Here is a 23,665-nt window from a genome sequence, read left to right on the forward strand (position 1 = left end):
CTCCATAAATGTTTTTACTTATTATAATAGTTTGGAGTTTTAATGAGTTCATAAACGATGAGTTTACAGGTAGCCATAGTTCAAAATGCAACATTAGACCTCTGAATAAATAACCTTTGTTATAAATCCATTTTCCTTTCCTTTTTCAGGCTCTTACTTTTTCCCATGGAGGAAATGTTATTTTTTGTTATTAAAAAAGGGCAAGTTACAGAGGGCAACATTACATTTAAAAAACTCACATTATAATGGCCAGTGTGAACCAAAAAATGTCTTACAGTAGGCTAGAAATGTTTCAATACCAACTTGGAGAAAGAGAGAAAAGGACCAGATTCTAATATTCTTACTGACACTGAAGGGACTGTTCAAGGAGTGAGGTACAATTCAGTGTCACGCCATCAGAATGTGGCCCAAAGATTTGCTTCGAGGTAGAAATGGAGAGTTGGATCATCCAGAGCAAAGAGCAGCATATTAGCAGATGTAAATGATTTCATTAAATTACACAGGGGTACCTTGTATGTAGCACTGTTTTTCTGCCAAACTCCTCTTTCAGAGTCACCCATTTGCCTACAGAAAATCTTCAATAGTATCAAGTTCTCTCTATCCTTCTCCATAAGTGGTGATGCGTCTAGATGTTTCTTCCTTTATGAACTGGAACTTTGCATGAAGTGCAAAACATGCGAGTCTGCTTTTCTACTAAGAAATCAAGAATTTGCAGACATATTTCCTACTTTCTTATCTCTTTTGTCTGCCTTGATGTTGCTTCTGCTGTCAGTCTTCTCTAAAGGGGTGACTCCTGTAGGACAGTCATGGTAGTCAGAGCCTGGTCCACAAGTTCAGATAGAGCGAGAGACCATGAGCAGGCCAGCTGCCTTAGGCCTTACTCCCAGTACATGTGAATTTGGGGAATTCACTTACATTTGTGCTTCAGCTTCTCCATATTACAGTGTGCGTAATACTTATTCTGCTTACTTGCTTTACTACTTTTTACTTTTACAGCACCTTCTAGCAGAGAATCATGTGCACTTCATAAATATTAATGAACCAATCCTCACAACTCCCTTGTGATCTAGCTGTTTTTAATCAATTTACAGATTAATGTTTGTACAATATTCTGAAACTGTAAAACACTATATAAGCATAAAGTATTTTTATGATCACAAGTGCTACTGACTCTGATGCTGGACCTCTGATATAAGGCCTTACTTCCATTGATAATAATGGGATCTGCCCAGGGCAATTTATGATAAAGTCATAATTACAATTTGAAGCAGGATTTAAATTAACTTGTCACAACTACGAGGTATATCTGCACTGTTGTTGTAGCTGTGCTAGTCCCAGGATCTCAGAGAGACAAAGTGGGTAAAGTGATATTGTTTATTGGACCAACTTCTGTTGATGAGAAAGAGAAGCTTTCAAGCCACACAAAGCTCTTCTTCAGGTCTGAGAAAGGTGATAACTCCTTATCTGTTCCACCTTGTATTTAGCTGTGATACTCTGAGTACTTTTCTCAGACCTGAAGAAGAGTTCTATGTAAGCTCGAAGGCTCGTCCTTTTAGCCAAGAGAAGTTGGTTCAATAAAAAGACATCAGTATACCCATGTTGTCTCTCTAGCTATAAATTATGAAAATAAGATTCTTTAAGGTGAAGGTTTATCATACAACAACTCAACTTTCACTCACAAGAGAAGAATGACAAATGCAGATTGACACTCATTTCAGCACGGTTTCCTCATATAGAAGTTGACCTAATGTGTTACTGTCAAGTGGAACAAATAGCTTTATAAACTTTTCTAATGGGTTTTGTCCACTAAAAGTAAAAGCTAAGGTCCTCTAGGAACAAAACAGGAGCAGCAGCAACCACCAGAGTACCACCCCCACCTCGGAGCAGCAGCGACCGCTGGAGCACACGCGCGCGCGCGCACACACACACACACACACACACACCCGCCCACCTGCCGAGCACCAGCATCCTGGAGCACCCCTTCTTCCCCATCACCTACAATTTAGTTAGGGGTATTTTTAGTAAAAATCATGGACAGGTCACTGGCTGTGACTTTTTGTTTATTGGCCATGACTTTTACTAAAAATATCCATGACTAAATCATAGCTTTAGCCATTATTATATTTGGGGGGGGGGGAGGGTATTGACAACACTTATCAAAATGAACATTCTGAATTCCACTGCAAGGTATGACCCTCGCAGATCAGAAGTAACTACAGGGCTCTGGGAGTAAGGTAAGGGAGTTGGGAACACAAGTGGTGTTCTCTGCAGTCCTTCCAGTCAAGAGTAGGGGCCTCAGCAGAGACTGATGCATCCTGGAGGTGAATGGCTGGCTGCGAGGGCGGTGTCACCAGGAGGGCTTCAGCTTCCTTGACCATGGGATGCTGTTCCAGGAAGAAGGACCTAAACATAGATGGGGCCACCTATCGAGGAAGAGGAAGAGCATATTTGCCACAGACTGGCTAACCTAGTGTGGAGGGCTTAAAACTAGGTTTGATGGAGACAGGTGACAAAAGCCCACAGGTAAGTAAAAAACAGAGATCTGGGAGAAGGGTCAGAATCTGGGGGGGAGCATGGGCTGTTATAGCAAAAATAAGGAAGAGACAAGACAGAACTGGGGGCAGAAATAAAATCAGTATCTTAGATGTCTGTATACTAATGTGAAAAGTATGGGGAATAAGCAGGAAGAACTCAAAATGCTAGTAAATAAACACAACTATGACATAGTTGGTGTCACGGATACTTGGTGGGATAATATTTGCATGACTGGAATAATGGTATAGAAGGACACAGCTTGTTCAGGAAGGACAGGCAGGGAAAAAAGGGAGGAGGCATTGCCTTATATATTAAAAATGTATTCACTTGGACTGAGATAGAAATAGGAGACAGACTTGTTGAAAGTCTCTGGGTAAGGATAAAAGGGGTAAAAAAACCCAAGGATGATGTCATGGCAGGGGTCTACTACAGACCACCAAACTAGGAAGAAGAGGTGGATAAGGCTTTTTTTAAACTAACAAAATCATCCAAACAAAGGACTTGGTGATGATGGGGGACTTCAACTACCCAGACATCTGTTCGGAAAATAACACAGCGGGGCATAGATTATCCAACAAGTTCTTGGAATGTATTGGAGACAATTTTTTATTTAAGATGGTGGAGAAAGCTACTAAGAGGGGAAGGCTGTTCTAGATTTGATTTTGACATATAGGGAGGAACTGGTTGAGAATTGAAAAGTGGAAGGCAACTTGGGTGAAAGTGATCATGAAATGGTAGAGTTCATGATTCTAAGGAATGGTAGAAGGGAGAACGACACAATAAAGACAATGGATTTCAAGAAGGCAGACTTTAGCAAACTCAGGGAGCTGGTAGGTAAAATCCCATGGGAAGCAAGTTTAAGGGGAAAAACAACTGAAGAGAGTTGGCAGTTTTTCAAAAAGACATTATTAAGAGCACAAGAGCAAACTATCCCACTGCATAGGAAAGATAGGAAGAATGGCAAGAGGCCCCACTGGCTTACCCTGGAGATCTTCAATGATCTAAAACTCAAAAAAGAGAGTCCTACAGAAAGTGGAAACTCAGTCAAATTACAAAGGATGAATATAAACAAACAACACAAGTATGTAGGGACAAAATTAGAAAAACCAAGACACAAAATGAGATCAAACTAGCTAGGGACATAAAAGGAAACAAGAAAACATTCTACAAATACATTAGAAGCAAGAGGAAGACCAAGGATAGAGTAGGCCCGTTACTCAATGGGCGGGGGGGGGGAAGGACAATAACAGAAAATGTGAAAATGGCAAAGGTGCTTAATGACTTTGTTTGCGTTTTCACCAAGAAGATTGGACGTCTAACATAGTGAACGTCAGTGAAAATGAGGAAGGACCAGAGTCTAAAATCAGGATAAAACAAGTCAAAAATTACTTAGACAAGTTAAATGTCTTCAAATCACCAGGGCCTGATGAAATGCATCCTAGAATACTCAAGGAGCTGACTGAGGAGCTATCTGAGCCATTAGCAATCGTTATCGAAAAGTCATGGAAGACGGGAGACATTCCATAAGACTGGGAAAGGGTAAATATAGTGCCCATCTATAAAAAAGGGAAATAAGGACAACCAAGGGAAATACAGACCAGTCAGCTTAACTTCTATACCTGGCAAGATAATGGAGCAAGTAATTAAGCAATCAATTTGCAAACACCTAGAAGATAATAAGGTGAAAAAGAACAGTCAGCATGGATTTGTCAAGAACAAATGGTGTCAAAGCAACCTTATAGCCTTCTTTGACAGGGTAACGAGCCTTGTGGATAGAGGGGAAGCAGTAGACGTGCTATATCTTGACTTCAGTAAGGTTTTTGATACTGTCTCGCATGACCTTCTCATAAACAAACCAGGGAAATACAAACTGGATGAAGCTACTATAGGGTGGGTTTATAACTGGTCAGAAAGTCATTTCCAGAGAGTAGCTATCAGTGGTTCACAGTCATGCTGGAAACGCATAATGAGTGGGGTCCCACAGGGATTGGTTCTGGGTCTGGTTCTGTTCAATATCTTCATCAATGATTTAGATAATGGCACAGAGAATACACATAGAGTTTGCAGATGATACCAAACTGGGAGGTGTTGCAAGTGACTTGGAGAATAGGATTATAACTCAAAATGATCTGGACAAACTGGAGAAATAGTCTGAAGTAAACAGGATGAAATTCAATAAAGACGAATGCAAAGTACTCCACTTAGGAAGGAACAATCAGTTGCACACATACAAAATGGGAAATGACTGACTAGGAAGGAGTACTGTGGAAAGGGATCTGGAAATCATAGTGGATCACAAGCTAAATGAGTCGACAGTGAATGCTCAAATGGTCATAGCCACGAACAAGGGATATAATAATTACAATAAAACAAACCACCCCCACCTAGGACCTGGAGAAAATACTGCAAATACTAAAAAAAATCTGAAATTACTTATTTGTTGTTGTTTTTTACTCTATCAGTTCAATTAAGACACAATTTCACAGGCTGTAGTGAGCCACATTTAGCTGGGATTTCACTGCACAATTTGCATTTAAAAAGAGTGCTAAGAGAATGAATGGCAGAGACTTACTATATTAATAATAATTTAAAAATTCCAACACCACTAAAGCAGCTTTAAAGATCATTTTAAAACTGCTTTAAGATCATCATTCATGTTCATCTGGGTCATGCCATATACATGGCTCCAAGAAGCTAAACAGCCATGATATTTCTAAGCTTACTGTACATCTGGGACCTACCTTTGCAGAAGCAGAAATTTCCTGCACTCCCTTGGCAACAGCATCTTTTATGATTGGTGTAATGAGACCTCGGTCTGTTGCCACAGCAATAGAGATGTCGATGGATTGCAGCTGCCTGGGGCCCTCTCCATCCCAGGTCACATTCACATCTGGCATTTGCTAGAAAAGAGAAACACAAAGAGAGCCAGCTGTTAAAGGAATAATGGTTCAACAACTATTAAAAAGAAACCCCTTTAAAATGCACAGTGATATACAGGCATTCACCAAAGTAATTAATGCAGTATAGAATGCTGTTTGAGAGAACAGGTCACATCTGTCATCAGGACTGCCACGAGCAAGACAGGGATAATAAAAGACTTGCCATGTAACTCTAAAAATAGACCTACTTTATTAGCTAGCATCCATTTAAATCTACACTGTCAGCAAGTGCGAATGTATGCTGCAGAGATGGAAATTGTGCAGCAGGGGGGCAACAAGAAATATTTATGAACACTCAGGGTCATTGGGAAACTAATGATATGCTAACAGCAGGCTTCAAATTCCTTTGGTGTTCACAAGTATCACCTTTTGGATGTCTGAAATTCAAGAGGTACAAAGCAGAGGGTTTTTTGCCAGTCATAAAGTAGGGTGAGCCAACATACTATATTTATATTTTATATGAGAGGGTAGTGAACAGATTAAAATGGAAAAGGGATGCAGAGATCCTACTAAACATACAACAGGATAGTAATGTTAACAGCTTTTGCCCTGCTTGTTTTGGTACTACTCTAATCAAAAAGGTTGGTTGAGTTTTAACTGAGTATATTGCAAAATGCTGAAGTCTAGTATTGGTGTTAGGTTCTCTTATCCAAAAAAGCCTCACGCAGATTTCTAGGGACAGATGCAGGTTGAAGTTAATCGATTAACGATAACCAATCACAAGTCCTCTTGAGTTTACCAAACACAGCAAAGTAGATCAAAAAAAAAAAAAAGGCATGAGGGAGGAGAGGAGAGAGAGATGGATAACTAAGGCAATTGGTAACAGGGTATTTGGCCCTTCATGTCTTAGTCACCAGCTTTAAGTAATCCTGATCAAGTGACCATACATATATATCTTTAGGCTTGTTCTGTGTTCAGTGCAAAATGAGTTATCAGAAAGTCTAATTCCTAGTGGAGAGATGTCTCAATAGAAATGCCCATCCAATCACTGGCCTAGGAACTGAACTTTCCTCACTCCCTGGTAGTCTAACATCATCATGGGATGAGATATACTGGCAAGTGGTAGCAAGAGGGACCCCTGGGGGTTTATATGAAGCTTCAAACACTAGTACTGTCAATCTAGCAATTGTAAAAACCCAAATAATAAAATAACCTGGAGTTGAAAAGCTGAAACTTTGTATCTTGCTGGCACTTTGAAGCAAGATTTTTTTAAACCTGTTTTGAACATCCAACATTCAGATCTCTACCTTGTCATCCCACAGATGGTACTCCTGGGCTATTTGCATAAGAGGAGAATATGCAAGAAACATTTAAACATTCTCAGCTCAAGACAAGAGGTGGTGGGGTGCTCCATGCCACCGCCCAAGCTTTCTGAAGGCTGTCATCTGCTTCCTGCTCAGTTTGGAACTGTTCCCTTGAGGCTGGGGTCACCAGTTCTTCCTCAGACTGTGGACTTGGGCTTGGTCCCTCTGGAAGCGATGTAGGTGATGGGGTTGTTTCCGTTGCTGGTGAACCGCTCTCCGCTGGTGCACCTGCGGGTATTTCAGGCTCTGGTTGAGCCTTTTGGGTATGGCTGTCTGTTGCTTCTGCCAGTTTTGGCTCGCTGGCGCCCTCTGGCATTGAGTTTGAAGATGTGGTTGCAATTGCTGTGCTGGGACTGGAGGTGCTGTGGCTGTTTCAGTGGTTGGCATGGAATCCGGGTCCACTACCTCTGTCTGGGTCTCTGGTAACATAGACGGGCGTCTGTGGACGGCTCAGGAACAGGAATGGGTCTGGAAGCTTGCCTAGTTTGGCTGCGTGTAACCATTCCCACTTGCTTGGCCCGCTTCACCTGGTTGGCCAAGTCTTCCCCCAGTAGCATGGGGATAGGATAATTGTCATAGACTGCAAAAGTCCACATTCCTGACCAGCCTTTGTACTGGACAGGCAGTTCAGCTGTAGGTAAGTCTACAGCTTGTGACATGAAGGGGTAAATTGTCACTTTGGCCTTTGGGTTGATGAATTTGGGGTCTACGAAGGATTGGTGGATAGCTGACACTTGTGCCCCCGTGTCTCTCCATGCAGTAACCTTCTTTCCGCCCACTCTCAAATTTTCCCTTCGCTCCAAGAGTATTTGAGAGGCATCTGGGCCTGGGGATCTTTTGGGTGATGGTGGTGTAATGAATTGCACTCGGATGGCGTTTTTTGGACAGTTGGCCTTGATATGTCCCAGTTCATTATACTTAAAGCATCTTCCATCTGATGGGTCACTGGGCCGAGGTGAGTTACTGGAGACTGGTGAGGTGGAAGAATAGGGCATCTGTGGCTTTATTTGGGTTGTAGGTGGGGTTTTTGGCTGCCCTCGGTTGTAGGGTTTATGGTCGGTGTGCCCTCTGGGATATTCGTTCCCTTTGACAGTAGCTTTCTTGCTTTCTGCCACTTCCATCCATCTGGCTCCAATCTCCCCCGCCTCAGCGAGATTTTTGGGTTTTCCATCTTGTATGTACCGTGTTATGTCCTCAGGAACACCATCCAAGAACTGCTCCATTTGTATGAGGAGGTGCAGTTCTTCCAAGGATTTAACATTGTGTCCTGATATCCAGGCCTCATAATTTTTCCCAACGTAGTAGGTGTGTTTGGGAAATGACACATCCGGTTGCCACTTTTGGGTTCTGAAACGCCTACGGGCATGATCTGGGGTTATCCCCATTCTGTATCTGGCCTTGGTTTGAAAAAGTTTATAGTCGTTCATGTTCTCCTTAGGCATTTCAGCTGCCACGTCTGCTAAAGGTCCACTGAGCTGTGGCCTCAATTCTACCACGTACTGGTCTTCAGAGATGCGGTACCCAAGACAGGCTCTTTCAAAATTTTCCAAGAAGGCCTCGGTGTCATCACCTGCCTTGTAGGTGGGAAATTTCCTGTGCTGTGGAACCATAATTGGAGAAGGGTTGTTAGGATTCGCTGGCGCATGCAGCCCAGCTTGCGCTAAGTCCAGTTCATGTTTTCTCTGTTTTTCCTTCTCTTCATTTTCTTTTTGTTGTTTTTCCATTTCTTTTTGTTGTTTTTCCAGGTCTCGGCGGTGGGCCACCTCTTCTTCTTCTAGTTTTCTATGGTGGGCTGCATTTTTGGCTTCTTGTTGTCTTTTATGGGCTGCCTGTTTGATCTGTTCTTCTCTTTCTTTCATCTCCATCTCTTTTTGTTTTATTTCTAGTTCCTGTTTGTTTTTTTCCATCTCTCGCCTGTGCTTGGCGTCTTTGATTTGTTCTTCGGCCTCCATTTTTGTCTTGTTAGGCATGGTTCCTGTTTTCTTGTGTTGGGGTGCCCTCTGGTGTTTATCTTCTGAACTGCAGGTTCTCTGTTGCCTCCTGGGGTCTGCCTAGCAACAGTGCCTTTTTCCCTTTCTTTCTCTAGCTAATTTTTTCAATGTAAAGTAAACCTGAAAAACCACTTTATTTGCATGAGTATAGTGCTGGTATCTGCCTCCTAATGGGAGTGCTATTGTGTGACAAAAGACCCTTAATAGCTCCTTAATGGTTGCTTGCTTAATATGCAAGCCACGACTGCCAGAGAGAGCAGAAAAAAAAAATTCTGTCTGGTTCCCTTTTAAAACCAAACTATTTCTCTCTGCTAAAAAGCCCCTAGCAGAGAAAAGAAAAATATAATATTCCTACTGGCTTCTGGATTCTATCTCACCACGGCTACTCATGTCAATAACCTAGTTCCAGATTTGGACCTTAGCGTCCAAAATATGGGGGTTAGCATGAAAACCTCTAAGCTTAGTTACCAGCTTGGACCTGGTAAAGCTGCCACCACCCAAAAAATTAGACTGTTTTGGGGCACTCTGGTCCCCCCAAACCTTCCCTGGGGACCCCAAGACCCAAATCCCTTGAGTCTTACAACAAAGGGAAATAAACCTTTTCCCTTCCCCTCTCCAGGTGTTCCTGGAGAGATACACAGACACAAGTTCCGTGAATCTAAACAGAGGGATTCCACCCTCCCCGTTCCCAGTCCTGGAAAACAGAATTACTTCCCTCTTCACCCAGAGGGAATGCAAAGTCAGGCTAGTAAATTTAACACACACATATTTCCCCCTGACTTCTTCCTCCCACCAATTTTCTGGTGAGTACAGACTCAATTCCCTGGAGTTCTCCACTAAAGAAAAACTCCAACAGGTATTAAAAAGAAAGATTTATATAAAAAGAAAGAAAAATACATAAAAATGGTCTCTCTGTATTAAGGTGACACATACAGGGTCAATTGCTTAAAAGAAATATGAATAAACAGCCTTATTCAAAAAGAATACAATTTAAAGCACTCCAGCAACTATAGACATGTAAATACAAAAAAAAAACATATAAATTACTATCTGATCTTTTGTACTCACAACTTGGAAACAGAAGATTAGAAAGCAGGAAATAGAAATCCCCTCAGAGCCGAGAGAGAGTTAGACCGAAGACCAAGAACAAAGGACTCACACACAAACTTCCCTCCACCCAGAGTTGAAAAAATCCTGTTTCCTGATTGGTCCTCTGGTCAGGTGCTTCAGATACTTCTTTCCAGGTGAAAGAGACGTTAACCCTTAGCTATCTGTTTATGACAGCTCACCTTCTTATGTGTATGAAGATAAGAAGAATTATGATATTGTGATGTATTATTTTGTATCCTTAAAGAGGAATACATTTAGCAGTCAGGGAAATGTAAAAATCTCCTATTAAATCAAGTAGTAGTAGTCAAAATATTCTGAATTTCAAGTTTTTCATGCAATTTTGTCAAAAACTCTATTTTGATTAACCATCTCCCACATCCCCAAACATTTAACAAAAATCTTTGGGGGGTTTTGACTAGCTAATAACAGAGCGTATTTCTGACATGCTATGTATATATTTCATTATTTCTGAACATTTTAAGTTACTAAAAATCAAATTTGAGTGTGGGTTGTTTTTATTAACATCACAATAGTAGAATGGAGTGGGAGTAGTCTTATGATTACTAAATATTTTCCAAAACAATAAATAGCTTTTATGTAATATACACACAAAATTAGCTCATCATTAAAATACTCTATTCAATTTTCCCTCCCCAATTTATATATTTTAATTCACAAATGTCTTCTAGTTATCAACTGCATCAAAACTGGAATAGTAAAAGCCTATGTGCCAACTCATTTATAACTGCTCATATACACAATGTACTAAACAAGCTGTTCATCATCATCCAGTTATTAGAGATTGCTGAATTTTCGTTAAGAGCCTGGAAGACGACATGTTACTGCTGATTTTTTAATGCCCAGCAGCAATCTAATCCTTCAGTAGAAGAGCCTAACGCTGGATTAGCAATGACAGTCAACAAAAATGCAAAACCTAATCAACTAAAATTCAGATATTAAGAACAGAAAATCATATTCCCTAAATTGATTGGTGTCGATCATTCTGTAATAATAAATGCAGAAATCCCCTTTTAAATAACAAATGAACAACATGCATAATCCTTACACCATATGGTAAAACATATGAAAAAAATCAACAGTGAAACGTACCTGTTATAGTTGCTTTAAGAATATATCTATACTACAGAAGGGAGATGTGATTCCCAGCATGCGCAGACAGACTTGCACTAGTTCACCACAAACTAACACATTAAACATAGTAGTATGGATGTTGTGACACTGGCAGCAACTTGGGCTAGCCGCCCAAGTCCAAGCCCGCCCAATCTCTTGGGTCTGGGAATGGATGCCTAGCCCGATAGCTGTCACTGCCACAAGATGCAACATCCACAATGCTATTTTTAGCACACTTTCTTGTGTTGAGCTAACATAAGGCTGTCTACTTACCCTGAGAATCACACCTCTAAACGGCAGTGCAGACACACCCCCAGTTAGCAGGCTGCACCTGCTAGAAGTATTAACTTGTACTTAGAAGTTTATGCAATACTGTCATAAACAGATTGTTAAGGATTAATGTCTCTTTTACCCATAAAGGGTTAACAAACAGGGAACCAAACACCTGACCAGGGGACCAATCAGGAGACAAGATACTTTCAAATCTCGGTGGAGGGAAGCCTTTGTTTGTGTTTTTTGGGTTTGGCTTTGTTCTCTCTGGGTCCTGGAAGGGACTAGACATGCAACCAGGTTTCTTGCCAATCTCCCTGCTACAGTCTCTTATATATTCAGAATAGTGAGTATTTAGTAAGAAAGGCGGTTATAGTCTTTTGATGGTTTTCTGTATTTGCAAATGTGTATTTGGCTGGAAGTATTTTAAATTGTATTTCTGCTGGAGGAGGCTTTTCCTCCAGTTTCTATAAGCTGACAGACCCTGTAACTTTTACTATCTAAATTGCAGAGATAACTTTTACTTTTACTTTTTTTCCCTTTCTTTTTATTAAAAGTTTTGCTGTTTGATTTTTTCCCCTTGTTGAGGCTCAAGGAAATTGTGTCTGTACTTAACAGGGAAGGGGAAGGGAGGGGAGAAGGGGGAATCCCTTTGTTTTGATTCACGGAGCTTGAATCTGACTATCTCTCCAGGATAACTCCGGGGGTCGGAGGGAACCAACCTGATTTCTCTGTGTTGTGATTCAAGGAGTCTGAATCACGGTGATCTCCTAGTGTACCAAGGGTGGGAAAGATCTGGGAGGAAGAAAGGAGAAGGGGAGGGAAATGGTTTATTCCCCTGTGTTGTAAGACTCAAGGAATTTGGGTCTTGGGATCCCCAGGGAAGGTTTTGGGAGGACCAGAGTGTATCAGGTACTGGAGTTCCTGATTGGTGGCAGCTTATCAGATCTATGCAGGTAATTAAGCTTAGAGGAATTCATGCTGGTACCCCAACTTTTGGATTCTAAGGTTCAGATTGGGGAAAGATACTATGACAAATACATATCATATAAAAAGGGGTTTTAGAACATTAATACTATTATTTAACTTATTCTTTTATTGACAGAAGAAATGAATACATAAAAATTGACCATTTTTTATTTTGAACACTACATTTTAGTAAATTGCTGTAGATAGAAACTGTGCTATGTGCTATTTAGCAAACAGACAGTATCCCTGATGTTGGGAACAAATCTGTGGCCCCCTAGAACTTCAAAGTTATCAGTGTACTATACACTATGGCCACTCAGAACTTCTTCCAATTCCAAAATCCTGGCCTCCACCATTTAATCTAAAATAGTCATTTGATTTCTATACAGTAGGAAGAGCAGTTGCTCATCTAGTTTGGGTGCTCAACATAAACTAAACTACAAAAATAAAATAAATAAATAAATAAATAAATAAATAGTAGTACACACACACACACCTACACCTCCATTATGGCTAAACTACAACAAGTGCATCCTCTAACAGTTATTTGCAGCAATATGCAAATAAAGTACAGAAACAATCCACACATTACTCCCTCCCCATCCCCATTAAAAACACCCTCCCAATTCTCCTCTTTTCAAATGCTTATGCAACAAGATGGGCTTTGCAATGTACCCTTAAAGTAATGAGATGTAGGCAATTTTGGACCAAAGAGGGGAGGAAGTTTCAAAGTCAAAGCATTCTCACAGAGAATGCTCTACTACTCTTTTGAATGTCACAGAAGAGTCTCTGTACCTGCAGCAATATGGCATACGGAAAGAGGCAATCTCTCAGGTATACAGTTCATAGGTAAGGCTACGATTTTGTCACAGAGGTTGCAGAAGTCATGGAATTGGTGACTTCCAGAGAACTCCATGACTTCAGCCAGTGGCAGCTGGAAGCTGCAGGGTACTACCACCGTTCCTGAGCCACCGCAGGGGGACCCTGGAGTTCCGAAACCGCAGCAGGGCAGGAAACCCCGGAGCTCTAAGCCCCAATGGGCAGTAGGGGCCCCCAGAACTCTGAGCTGGGGCCCTCACAGCTGCCCATTTTGTCATGGATATTTTCAGTAAAAAAGTCACAGACAGGTCACAGGCTTCTGTGAATTTTGCTTTATTGCTTGTGACCTATCCCTGACTTTTACTAAGGGTATGTCTACATCTAAAATTTTGCAGCGCTGGTTGTTACAGCTGTATTAGTACAGCTGTATAGGGCCAGCGCTGCAGAGTGGCCACACTTACAGCAACCAGCGCTGCAAGTGGTGTTAGATGTGGCCATACTGCAGCGCTGTTGGGCGGCTTCAAGGGGGGTTCGGGGAACGTGAGAGCAAACCGGGGAAGGAGACCAGCTTCGCCGCGGTTTGCTCTCGCGTTCCCCGAACCCCCCTGCAAACCGCAGGGAAGGAGACCTGCTTGCACGGAGGTTCGGGGAACGCGAGAGCAAACCGGGGAAGGAGACCAGCTTTGCTGCGGTTTGCTCTCGCGTTCCCCGAACCACCCTGCAAACCGCAGGGAAGGAGACCTGCTTGCACAGGGGTTCGGGAACACGAGAGCAAACCGGGGAAGGAGACCAGCTTCGCCGCGGTTTGCTCTCGCGTTCCTCGAACCACCCTGCAAACCGCAGGGAAGGAGACCTGCTTGCTCGGGGTTCGGGGAACGCGAGAGCAAACCGGGGAAGGAGACCAGCTTGATTACCAGAGGCTTCCTCAGGTATGCTGGGATACCTGCTTATTCCACGGAGGTCAAGAAAAGCGCTGGTAAGTGTCTACACTTGATTACCAGCGCTGGATCACCAGCGCTGGATCCTCTACACCCGAGACAAAACGGGATTACGGCCAGCGCTGCAAACAGGGAGTTGCAGCGCTGGTGATGCCCTGCAGATGTATACACCTCCTAAGTTGCAGCGCTGTAACCCCCTCACCAGCGCTGCAACTTTGTGATGTAGACAAGCCCTAAAACTATTGTTGAGTTACTGCTCCGATGACTGGGAGATCGCTGAGCGATGTTCGGTCGCCGACTTGATGGCATTCCTTGTGAATTCTCACTTAGAGTGGGCCCTGTGAAGGCCACCATCTTTCACCACAACACTGCAATAAATGTGGCTACTGCTGACACGTAGCCATTTGACTCGATCAACTTCAGGTAAAGTTGTAGTTGCTGCTCTAAGCCAGCCATACAAAAGAAGACTAAAAATATGCATGACAAAATCTTAGCCTTAATGATAGGCCATTTAGGACTTTATTAAGTCAATGCCAACACCTTAAATTCCATGTCAAAAACCAATACACAGTGCAGATCATTGAGCATTATTACTATGCTCAATACTTTCATCTAAAAAGGAGGTAATGCACAGAAATACAGTTATACTATAGTACTAAACAAGCTTTGTCAATACTTCTTTTGTCCCCCTCAAAAAAAGTTTATACTACAACTATATTATTGAAGGTAAATTATTTACTTACTTTGAGGGTAACTGCTGTTGCTTTGATAATAAAGTCATTTACTGATACTTTAATATCATCTGTAAGAGGAAAAATAAATACAAATATTATGAGTAGTGGTTACCACTGTAGCTCCAGAAATTACAAACCAGACAGTTTCATGAGTGAATATTCCAGTGTGTCAGTCAATTAGTCTTTAGGACTCTTAGAAAGTCATACTGGCACAAATAATTAAATAATTGGGTTACACATAATCACAGCATGTAAGCACTATATAAAATGCATACATTCTAGACACAATGCACAAGGCTTCTATTACCACAAGGAAAGAGCAGTTCAGAAATAGTGTCCTATTAATTCCACAACAGACAAAGGAGAAAACCCATAGTCTCCTCTAGAAGATACTCCAGTTTATTTGTTTCCATATTGAAGTGTCAGATGAGGGAGATGTGAATGGACAAAGCACTGCCTAATACATTACTGGGAATATTCTCATATAGGCAAAGGAAAAGGAAAGAACAGTCAAGATGCCCTAATAAAAATTAGAGATGGAAAAAAAAAACAAAAAACAACCATCCATGACTGAATGCTTCACTAGTATTTAAAGCACAAAGGATAAAATTAAACCAGCAGATGTGGATGGAGAGGCAAGCAATTAGGAGAACTGCAATTCATGAACTTTAGAACAATTAGTTTCCATTAATTTAGTTGTGTTAGTTGACAAGAAATGTCTATTCTGGGAACAAACTTAGTTGTTCTCCAAAATTCTCTTAATTGACAGGGAAAATATCACACCACAGAAATATCTTGTTTCCAAAGGCAAAGACATATCTTATTTTCAAAAATGACCTACTGTGTATTTTAGGATGGAAAAAAAAAAGTGTGTTCAGTTTTTAATCAATGCTGATGAGCAATCTGATGGCTTAACTACACCTCTACTCGGATATAACGCTGTCCGTGGGAGCCAAAAAGCCTTACCGCGTTATAGGTGAAACCGCGTTATATTGAACTTGCTTCGATCTGCCAGAGAGCGCAGCCCTCCCCCTGCCCCCCCGGAGTGCTACTTTACTGCATTATATCAGAATTAGTGTTATATTGGGTCACGTTATATCGGGGGTACAGCTGTATTTTTTTAAGGGGGCGGGGCGGACTAACATATTAATGGTTGATCTAGTGCCTTTACAGAAGTGCCGGACTTAGGAGTGGAGAAACCAAAATCCTCTGTCTCCTCCACACAACAGGAACCTCCTGGAAATCAAGAAAAAAACTCTCCCCTCCCACCGGCCCTGCACTCACCTATGAATGAATGGGAACCTGGTGTTAACAGCTTCTAGAGGGAATTCAGTATTAATTGCTTCACAAACCCTGGCCTCCAGGCTAGGACTACCAACAAGATTAGCATAAGCGCTAGTGATTGTATTTGTGTTTTTGAACATCCACCCTCCATGAATTAGACTGAAACCTCCAACTCATATCACAGCCATTACATATGCTTAGTCCTGACATAGATGAGATTAATCATCACATGAGCAATCACTTTTTGTCAGATTAACATAACAGAGGTTGTTTTGTTTCAAATGCTTAGGTCGGACATGAATAAGAGATATACATGAATTAAGAACCCATGCACTATTAGTTAACGTGTGAGCTCATCTTTTAATTAGTTCATTAAATACTGAAGTTCCGATGCAAACCTTAGCAATTGCCTGTATTTTTCATTTTTTCAAGCTATTTCTAATTTTTAAAAAACCCTTTAAGGGAATGCCAAAATTTCACATGGTTAAACAACAACAGGATCCAATCCCGTAACCATTTATGTGCATATATTTAAGTAACTCATGAGTTAGTGCTTGCTGAATCAGGTCCTGTGCTTTATAAATATGTAGTTGGGCTGAGGGACAGGAATGTATGTTAAAGTTCCAACCTGTCATTTACATCCATGTTTACCTTGCACTATCCTGGGAATTGTGCATGTAGCTGAGTGAACTTTTTTGAAAATCTGGCAAAATGGATTCTCTTTTCAAATAGGTTCTAAATAAAGGTTCTTGTTTTGCCCCAAGGGTTTTGAACTGGTGACCACCACTGATGGGATTTCTGATTCAATGCCCCAGATCCAATTGTGCCTGTACTGTGTTGATTCCAGGTCTGTTCCAATATAGGATGAGTCAGTGTTCTGTTTCCAGTCAGTGTCCTCCCAAAATATCATGAAAACAACCATTCTTGAAAGATTTTGACCCAGATGGCATAACTCTCATGGAAACAAATGATGCTGTTGGTTGGGGTTTTCCAAGTAATTTAAGGGATTCAGAAATTCAGTGGGATTAGGTCCCTTTGGTTCCCAGCTGTAGGCTCTAAACCCAAACACCAGCTCTAATTTGACCTATCTACAAACTAATACAACTCTGAAAACTGCCTTGGCAGCACATTTCATAATTATTTATTATCAAGCTGACCCATTTGGCTCCACCAGCGGTTATTGCAATTGGACATTAAATGTGGAGGTGGGAAACTACAGTAAGGAGAATAGTGAATAATGAGCAAACTGATTTTGATGAGTGATCTGGAAGGATTTTGCTAATAGATCACTCTCTTTACAATGTACTGTATATCCACTCTTTAGACCTTTCCTGGCAGTGAAGAGATGAAATTACTGCAGAATGTGAGAATATTTTTTCCCTTCAAGCACACATACTGTATGTAGGAGGCGGTTATGTGCTATTCTCAGATGGGAACTGGAACTAGAAGAAAAAAAAATCACTAATCAGGAGAACTTTATCATACAATCCTATCCTTCCAGTTGACACCATGAGAAAAATTTCATTCTTTGCCTTTGACATCATAAAGCAGACCACATCTCCACTTGACTCACTATAATGGGATAATGATTTACTTTATAACACTGCATGCAGAATAAATACACAGAAACAGTGCTGAGTTTAAATGGAGAAAGAATGCCAGTCACTTAGAACTCCAAACTTTAGACAACATTGATATGTCAAAACGTCAAGATAATTTATGGAGAACATGTTAAAAATTAGACGTTTTTGTAACAATACTTTGGAAGTCTTTAGGACTAAAACGGGAAGACGTTTTCTTTTGCTAGAATGGCTTACAGTGAATTAATTACTAAAAAAATCTGTAGTTTGATATATTTAATGTAATATTTAGTTTACATTTATGTATCCTTTTTTCCAGATAGTTACCAAGGTACTTTGCAAACTCTAGTATATTATACATGCAGGAACTGCTCCACATGCTAATGAAATGTAGCCACCTCTGAAGTACAACCTAGCTGCTTTAAGAGTATATCTACACTACATGTCTGAGATATTTTTAGGGTATTAAATACATCATCAAAAAAGCTACAGCTTGCTGGACTAGTCTATTGTCATAGTAACTGCTGGCTCCTGAACACCCAAGGCAGCATAAATGCTTCAATTCAGGGGGTTAGGTTTACAGCACTTGATACACGTGTTTGAAAACATTTCTCAAACAGAGGAAATTAAGCTGCATCTCTATAATTAAGAGATATTTGCTTAACTCTAACTAGTGAAGTTGGGGGTCATATCCTAGTCTCCTTTTGTCCACATAACTAATCTACAGTATTTATCATCATCATTGGTACTGTCTTCCCAAAAGAGAGCCAGGACTGTATTCTAATAGCTGGGATGTTACAGATGAATACCGAGCTACACTGGCAGAGGTGTGTATGAGACACAAGCTTGTCCACATTATTCCTGGCTGAGCCAGAAAAGTCAGTGTCTATTTCCCTTAGTGCAAAGGCACAGTGAAAATAGACTTCATCTTTTAACCAGTACCACCTTAGTTGTGTATATTCATAACAAATCAGAACCATAAAAGCTCTCTGTCTAGGGCATGCTGGATTCTCTTGCTTCCTGGACAGCAGCTTCCTCATCATATGTTAGAAACCACCATCCTAAAACCAAATTAAAAAGAGATCACAACTCAATTTTCAGAACACAACTCAGTTTTCATTGAAGGACATTCTGGCTCCTTCCTACACACACACACACACACACACACACACACACACACACACACACACACACACACACACACACACACACACACACACACCTCCACTTCCTGCAACACTTAGGAAACAAGTGAATTTTTTAAGGCGCCCACTCCAAAACGCAAGTGAATCATTTTATAAGATAATTCTGTGAGTAGAACCCATTCCATTTCCTCCTATGACCTTTAGTGGTTTGAAATCTACTCAAACTCCCTTTGATGATAGCCTGTGAGTAAGATTTCATCTGAGGGAATAAAACCAAAGGAAAATACTCCAGGTACTCCAGCAGCTAAAAAGTAGTCAGTCAATGACAGCAGGATCAGACCATATGCCATCAGAATCTGGGAAATCTGAATATAACAGCTGAATTTTCCCCTGGGACTTTACTAAAGAGGAAAGGTAGTGTAGTCTAGTCACTAAGGCACAAGCCTAGGAGTCCATAATTTTTGAGTTCTAGTCCCAGCTCTGTGCCTTTGTCATCTCTGTGCTTCAATTTCCGTATCTGTAAAATGGAAGAACTACTCACTCACAGGTTGTAGTGTCAGGAATAGCAAGTGATTATGCAATATTTAAAAAAAAATGTAATCCCCTCGATGAGTTTTAGAGTATGTCACACCAAGAGGACTATGCACACACCCCCAACATGGGACAGATTTTTTTTAAAAAAAGTGTAAAATCTAGCTTAAGTTGCTGAAGTTTATATTAAATTATTTTTAGATTTAAGTTGTTTTTCTTAGACTAACTGAGAAGCAAAAGGAAGCTGTGGGCACATGCCAGGTAAAATATAGAGCAAAACAAGATGGCGGGGTCAACCTACTTCACAGATTCCAAAGGCAGAAGGCACCAGTTAGAATTTAGACATGATCAAGTATAAATGTAGTGACTTGTCCTCCTCTTAAAGGAGGTAACCCCACCTCTTGTTTTGCTCTATTTTTATATAAAGGTAACTTTGGCAAATCCAAAAGCATCCACATGACAACCCACTCGCAAAGAAATTTAACCTAGCCCTTGATTATTCTTTTTTGCTGTTGCAGTGTGATAGTATCAAAGCTGATTAACTTTGCGGTAAAAGCCAAGCATTCAGTAAATCAAAATCCCTTTATCATCATGCACTGGCATCTGGATGATCCCATTAGTGTGAAATATTTTTAGCATAGGACTATATTAAGCTTTTAATGGGAATAGATGCCACACATTATGAAAGCTATGTTTTTCATTTTAGACAAAAATCTCTACCCAACTGCACATAGATTACTGTGCACACAGACTGGGGATTGCTAGGCACTCTTTCTCCAAAGACAAGAAAATTATTTATTCGTTTTGGTGTTGGCATTGTTGTACAGAACACTTACATATGGAACCATGAAAGCTACTGAAAACCTGGGGTTTGTGTCTAGAACAACAATAATTCTTTCTTTAAAAAAAAAAAGTTAGAAAAATTCAGGATGAAAAAAGCGAAACAATAAAGAGACACTGCAACATAGATAAATGGTAGAATTAGTCAAATCATGAGGTAATTTAGTGATGAATAATTTATTGTTGAATGTTATTCTACCTGTTCTGTTTGGTGAGTAATTTAAATATTTGAGATTGATATAGTCACACGAAAAAGTTCAATATTCATTAAACTATCTGCAATTAATGTGACTAGTTACTTGTCAAAATTTTACCCAAAGTCCAATTTTTTTTAAAAAGGGTCTTAAGCTCTTTGGAGTTTAACTCTCGTTGAAAGTCAATGGGACCTTGGATCTGAAGTCATTTAGGTACTTGTAAAAATTTTACTCCAGACCTAATACATGCTTATTTTAAAATGATATGTATTCAGTTTGCATTTATTACTGATATACTTAGTGATTGTTTAAATATTCTTTTGTGTGTATGTCTATATATATATATTTATTTATTTTACATGCACGCGCGCACACACACACGCACACATACCCCTCTATGTTTAAAACAGTTTGGTCCACAGCTGAATATTGCACACCTGTCTGGGGGAAAGGTCACTTACGGACCGTGTCAACATCCAGCTAAATGCAGTTTTGAGACTTGTAGCTGAAGTCCACTCTGCTGCCTTGGCTTCCAGTTCTTGTAAACATCTTTCCTCAAGTTATGCAGTGAGAGATGGCTACATTGCTTTCCCATATTAAGGCACTATTCACTAGCCAAAAGCTCTCACTCCATGACAACCTTCTTCACCTGCCTCACATTCACCTTAAGACCTGCCAACCATCCTCACAGAACATGAAACAGGGCAGGCTTTGATGTAAAAACAGCAAACACTCCATAGATGATCCCACCATCAAACTGCCTGTTTTCTTTCTCTGACATAGACACTAGATGACCATCAATTGTACCAGGACGTTATATGGAACATGCACTCACCTGATGCACAAACGTCGAATGAAGGATTCACCACAGTGTGAACGCAGAAACCTCCATTCTATAGAACACATTGTGAACAAGTGTCCATCTTTTCATTTCCAGAAGGGATAGCAAAAGTGCACCCTGCATCTCCTGAAGCCGTCAAACTTTCTGTTAACTTGTAAATGTTGCTATTTCCATAGCAGTGCATTCAGTGCATAGGATGGACAGGGCTCAAGGAACAGATCAGGTTTTTGTAGTGAAGAGATTGTTGTCTGTAGGACCCTTGTTTATTTGTTGCAGAATGAGGCAGGGGATTGCATGAATAAGGCTGGTCTTGTGGTTTAAGCAGTTGAATGCCACACTGCAGAACTGGTTTTGATCCCTGACTCTGCCACAGAGTACTTGTATGATGCTGGGTAAGTCACTTAAACCAAACTTTTCACAGGTGACACAACATGTTCCTCATTTTCTGAGTGCCCAGTTTGATACCCTGGGGTCTGTTCTGCCAAAGTTCTCGCACTCACAAGTGCAACAGAGAGCTTTAATATACTAAGTAATCTGAAAGAAAAATGCTATAGATAACAAATGTAGAGGGAGTTGAGGAAAACACAGAGCATGTGATTCTCCTGGGAAACAATTTAAAGGACTGCAGACAGGGGATTATAAAAGACCTGCACTCTGTAGCTCTGCAGCAGATGGTTGAGAGTGGGAGGGAGTTCAGTGATGGGATCAGAATCACTGCCTGCTAGGTGATCTACTGAGTTCCTTGGAAGCAGTATTCCCAACAACTTCCTGCCTCAGCAGAGATTTCCCCCTGACCAGCCCCTCTCATTAGCTCTCCCAAACCTCAACCCATAGACCCTCTTAGGGTTGATATGATTGGAAAAGCAGCGGAAGCCACAGTTCTGCTCCCAGCTTCACCCCGCGCTTCTGATGACACAGGACAGGGTCCAATTCTGCTCAGACTTAAATCAACAGCAGTTTTGCCATCTACCACTTCAAAAGGATCAGGAGCAGAATGATAACATACAACTCCTAGAGGGGGTGACATTTTTACCTAGAAAAAGAGAAGACTCCAAGTAGCAGAAGAACAGCACTTTGAGATGCTCAGCTGAAAATGCAATATGCTACACACACTAAGTGCTAAGACTAAGTTTCACAAAATCCCGGTGAGATTAATAGCCCAATTCCGCCAAGTGCCTCTATTTCCATAGACTTTAATAGGAATCATTTAGCAGTGTTCAGGATTAGACCCAAAGTGAATAACTGTGTGACACTGAACAAGCTGACAGAGTATACCGCAAGGACAAAAGTGTCCATTTCGTGAGATGACAGTGAATGCTGAGCTCAAATGACTTTATATTTCATGGCTGAAGAAAATTCCATTGGGATTATTGCCCATTGCCCCAAAAACCATTTTGACTGGAACAGAACTACAGTTTAGAAGAGACCAATGCCCAAAAAATCTTTTATGATGGTGAAGATAAATGGAATTTCAGTGGACAATCTGCCATTAGAGGAAAGAAAACAGCACATATTGAAATGGAAGAATTACAGAACAGCTCACATGCATTTTCTTTAAACCTCATGGCTTTTGAGCACCTAATTAAACCAATGTTAATGGTAGAGGGAGGACATATTGTAAAGCTCTAGAAAATCTATACATGTCTGAAACTTAGTTTTAAATTAATAATTGGAGATATACCAATCTCCTAGAACTGGAAGGGACCTTGAAAGGTCATTGAGTCCAGCCCCCTGCCTTCACTAGCAGGATCAATTTTTGCCCCAGATCCCTAAGTGGCCCCCTCCAGGATTGAACTCACAAACCTGGGTTTAAGCAGGCTAATGCTCAAACCACTAAGCTATCCCTCCCACCTATTTGGGTTCTGTACAATCGCTATAGAAAATGTTCTAAACTATGTGCTAGATGACAAGGAAATAAAGTATTCAGCCACTTCCACAAGGAAACATGAAACAAAAATTATGATCTCGCTTCATGAATGATTCAATGCTTACAATAAATTCAGACAGACTTTGTCACAAATAAAGCTATATATAAATCCAAATATCATAGAATCTTTCAATCAATCAAAGTTCCTACTCACAAGGACCCTTTCTGTTTGCATTCTAGCACTAAATTTACAAAAGTAATGAACACAGGGTTTGAGTCATGTAACATCTTGCGCCAAATCTAAAATGCAATCCTATGTGGGCAAATGAACTGGTGTAAATTGGGGCATCTCCCACTGAAGTCAAACGAACAATATTACAAAACAGTTCACATGCTAAATCTATACATGAATTAGTCTCTTATTTGTACATTGATGGATGACCCATGACTGGGACCATGTTAATGATTTGTTTAGGTGATTATTCAGAGTAAAGAAAGTTTGTTGGTTTCTCACAATGCAGATCATCAGGAGAACAAAGTTGTTACAACTGAAAGATGTTTCAACAAATTGAGGACAGAATATCATTCAAGTAGTATCATTTCCAGTTGGATCAGAGGCACCCAGTCCATATTATTTTCTTTA

General features: G+C 40.6%; 1 protein-coding gene across 2 annotated transcripts in view; it reads right to left on the bottom strand.

Annotated features, from left to right (window-relative positions):
- Window positions 1-23,665, bottom strand: part of PDHX (pyruvate dehydrogenase complex component X) — a 103,712-nt gene that overhangs the window by 11,704 nt on the left and 68,343 nt on the right. For both annotated transcript variants that reach the window (XM_030560056.1, XM_030560055.1), the window contains 2 exons: window positions 14,750-14,808; window positions 5,277-5,435 (listed from right to left, as the gene is read on the bottom strand). In XM_030560056.1, the coding sequence (XP_030415916.1) occupies window positions 5,277-5,435; window positions 14,750-14,808 (218 nt within the window). The remainder of the gene's footprint in view (window positions 1-5,276; window positions 5,436-14,749; window positions 14,809-23,665) is intronic.

This window comes from Gopherus evgoodei, chromosome 4 (assembly GCF_007399415.2).
Source record: "Gopherus evgoodei ecotype Sinaloan lineage chromosome 4, rGopEvg1_v1.p, whole genome shotgun sequence".
NCBI classification, from domain to species: domain Eukaryota; kingdom Metazoa; phylum Chordata; order Testudines; family Testudinidae; genus Gopherus; species Gopherus evgoodei.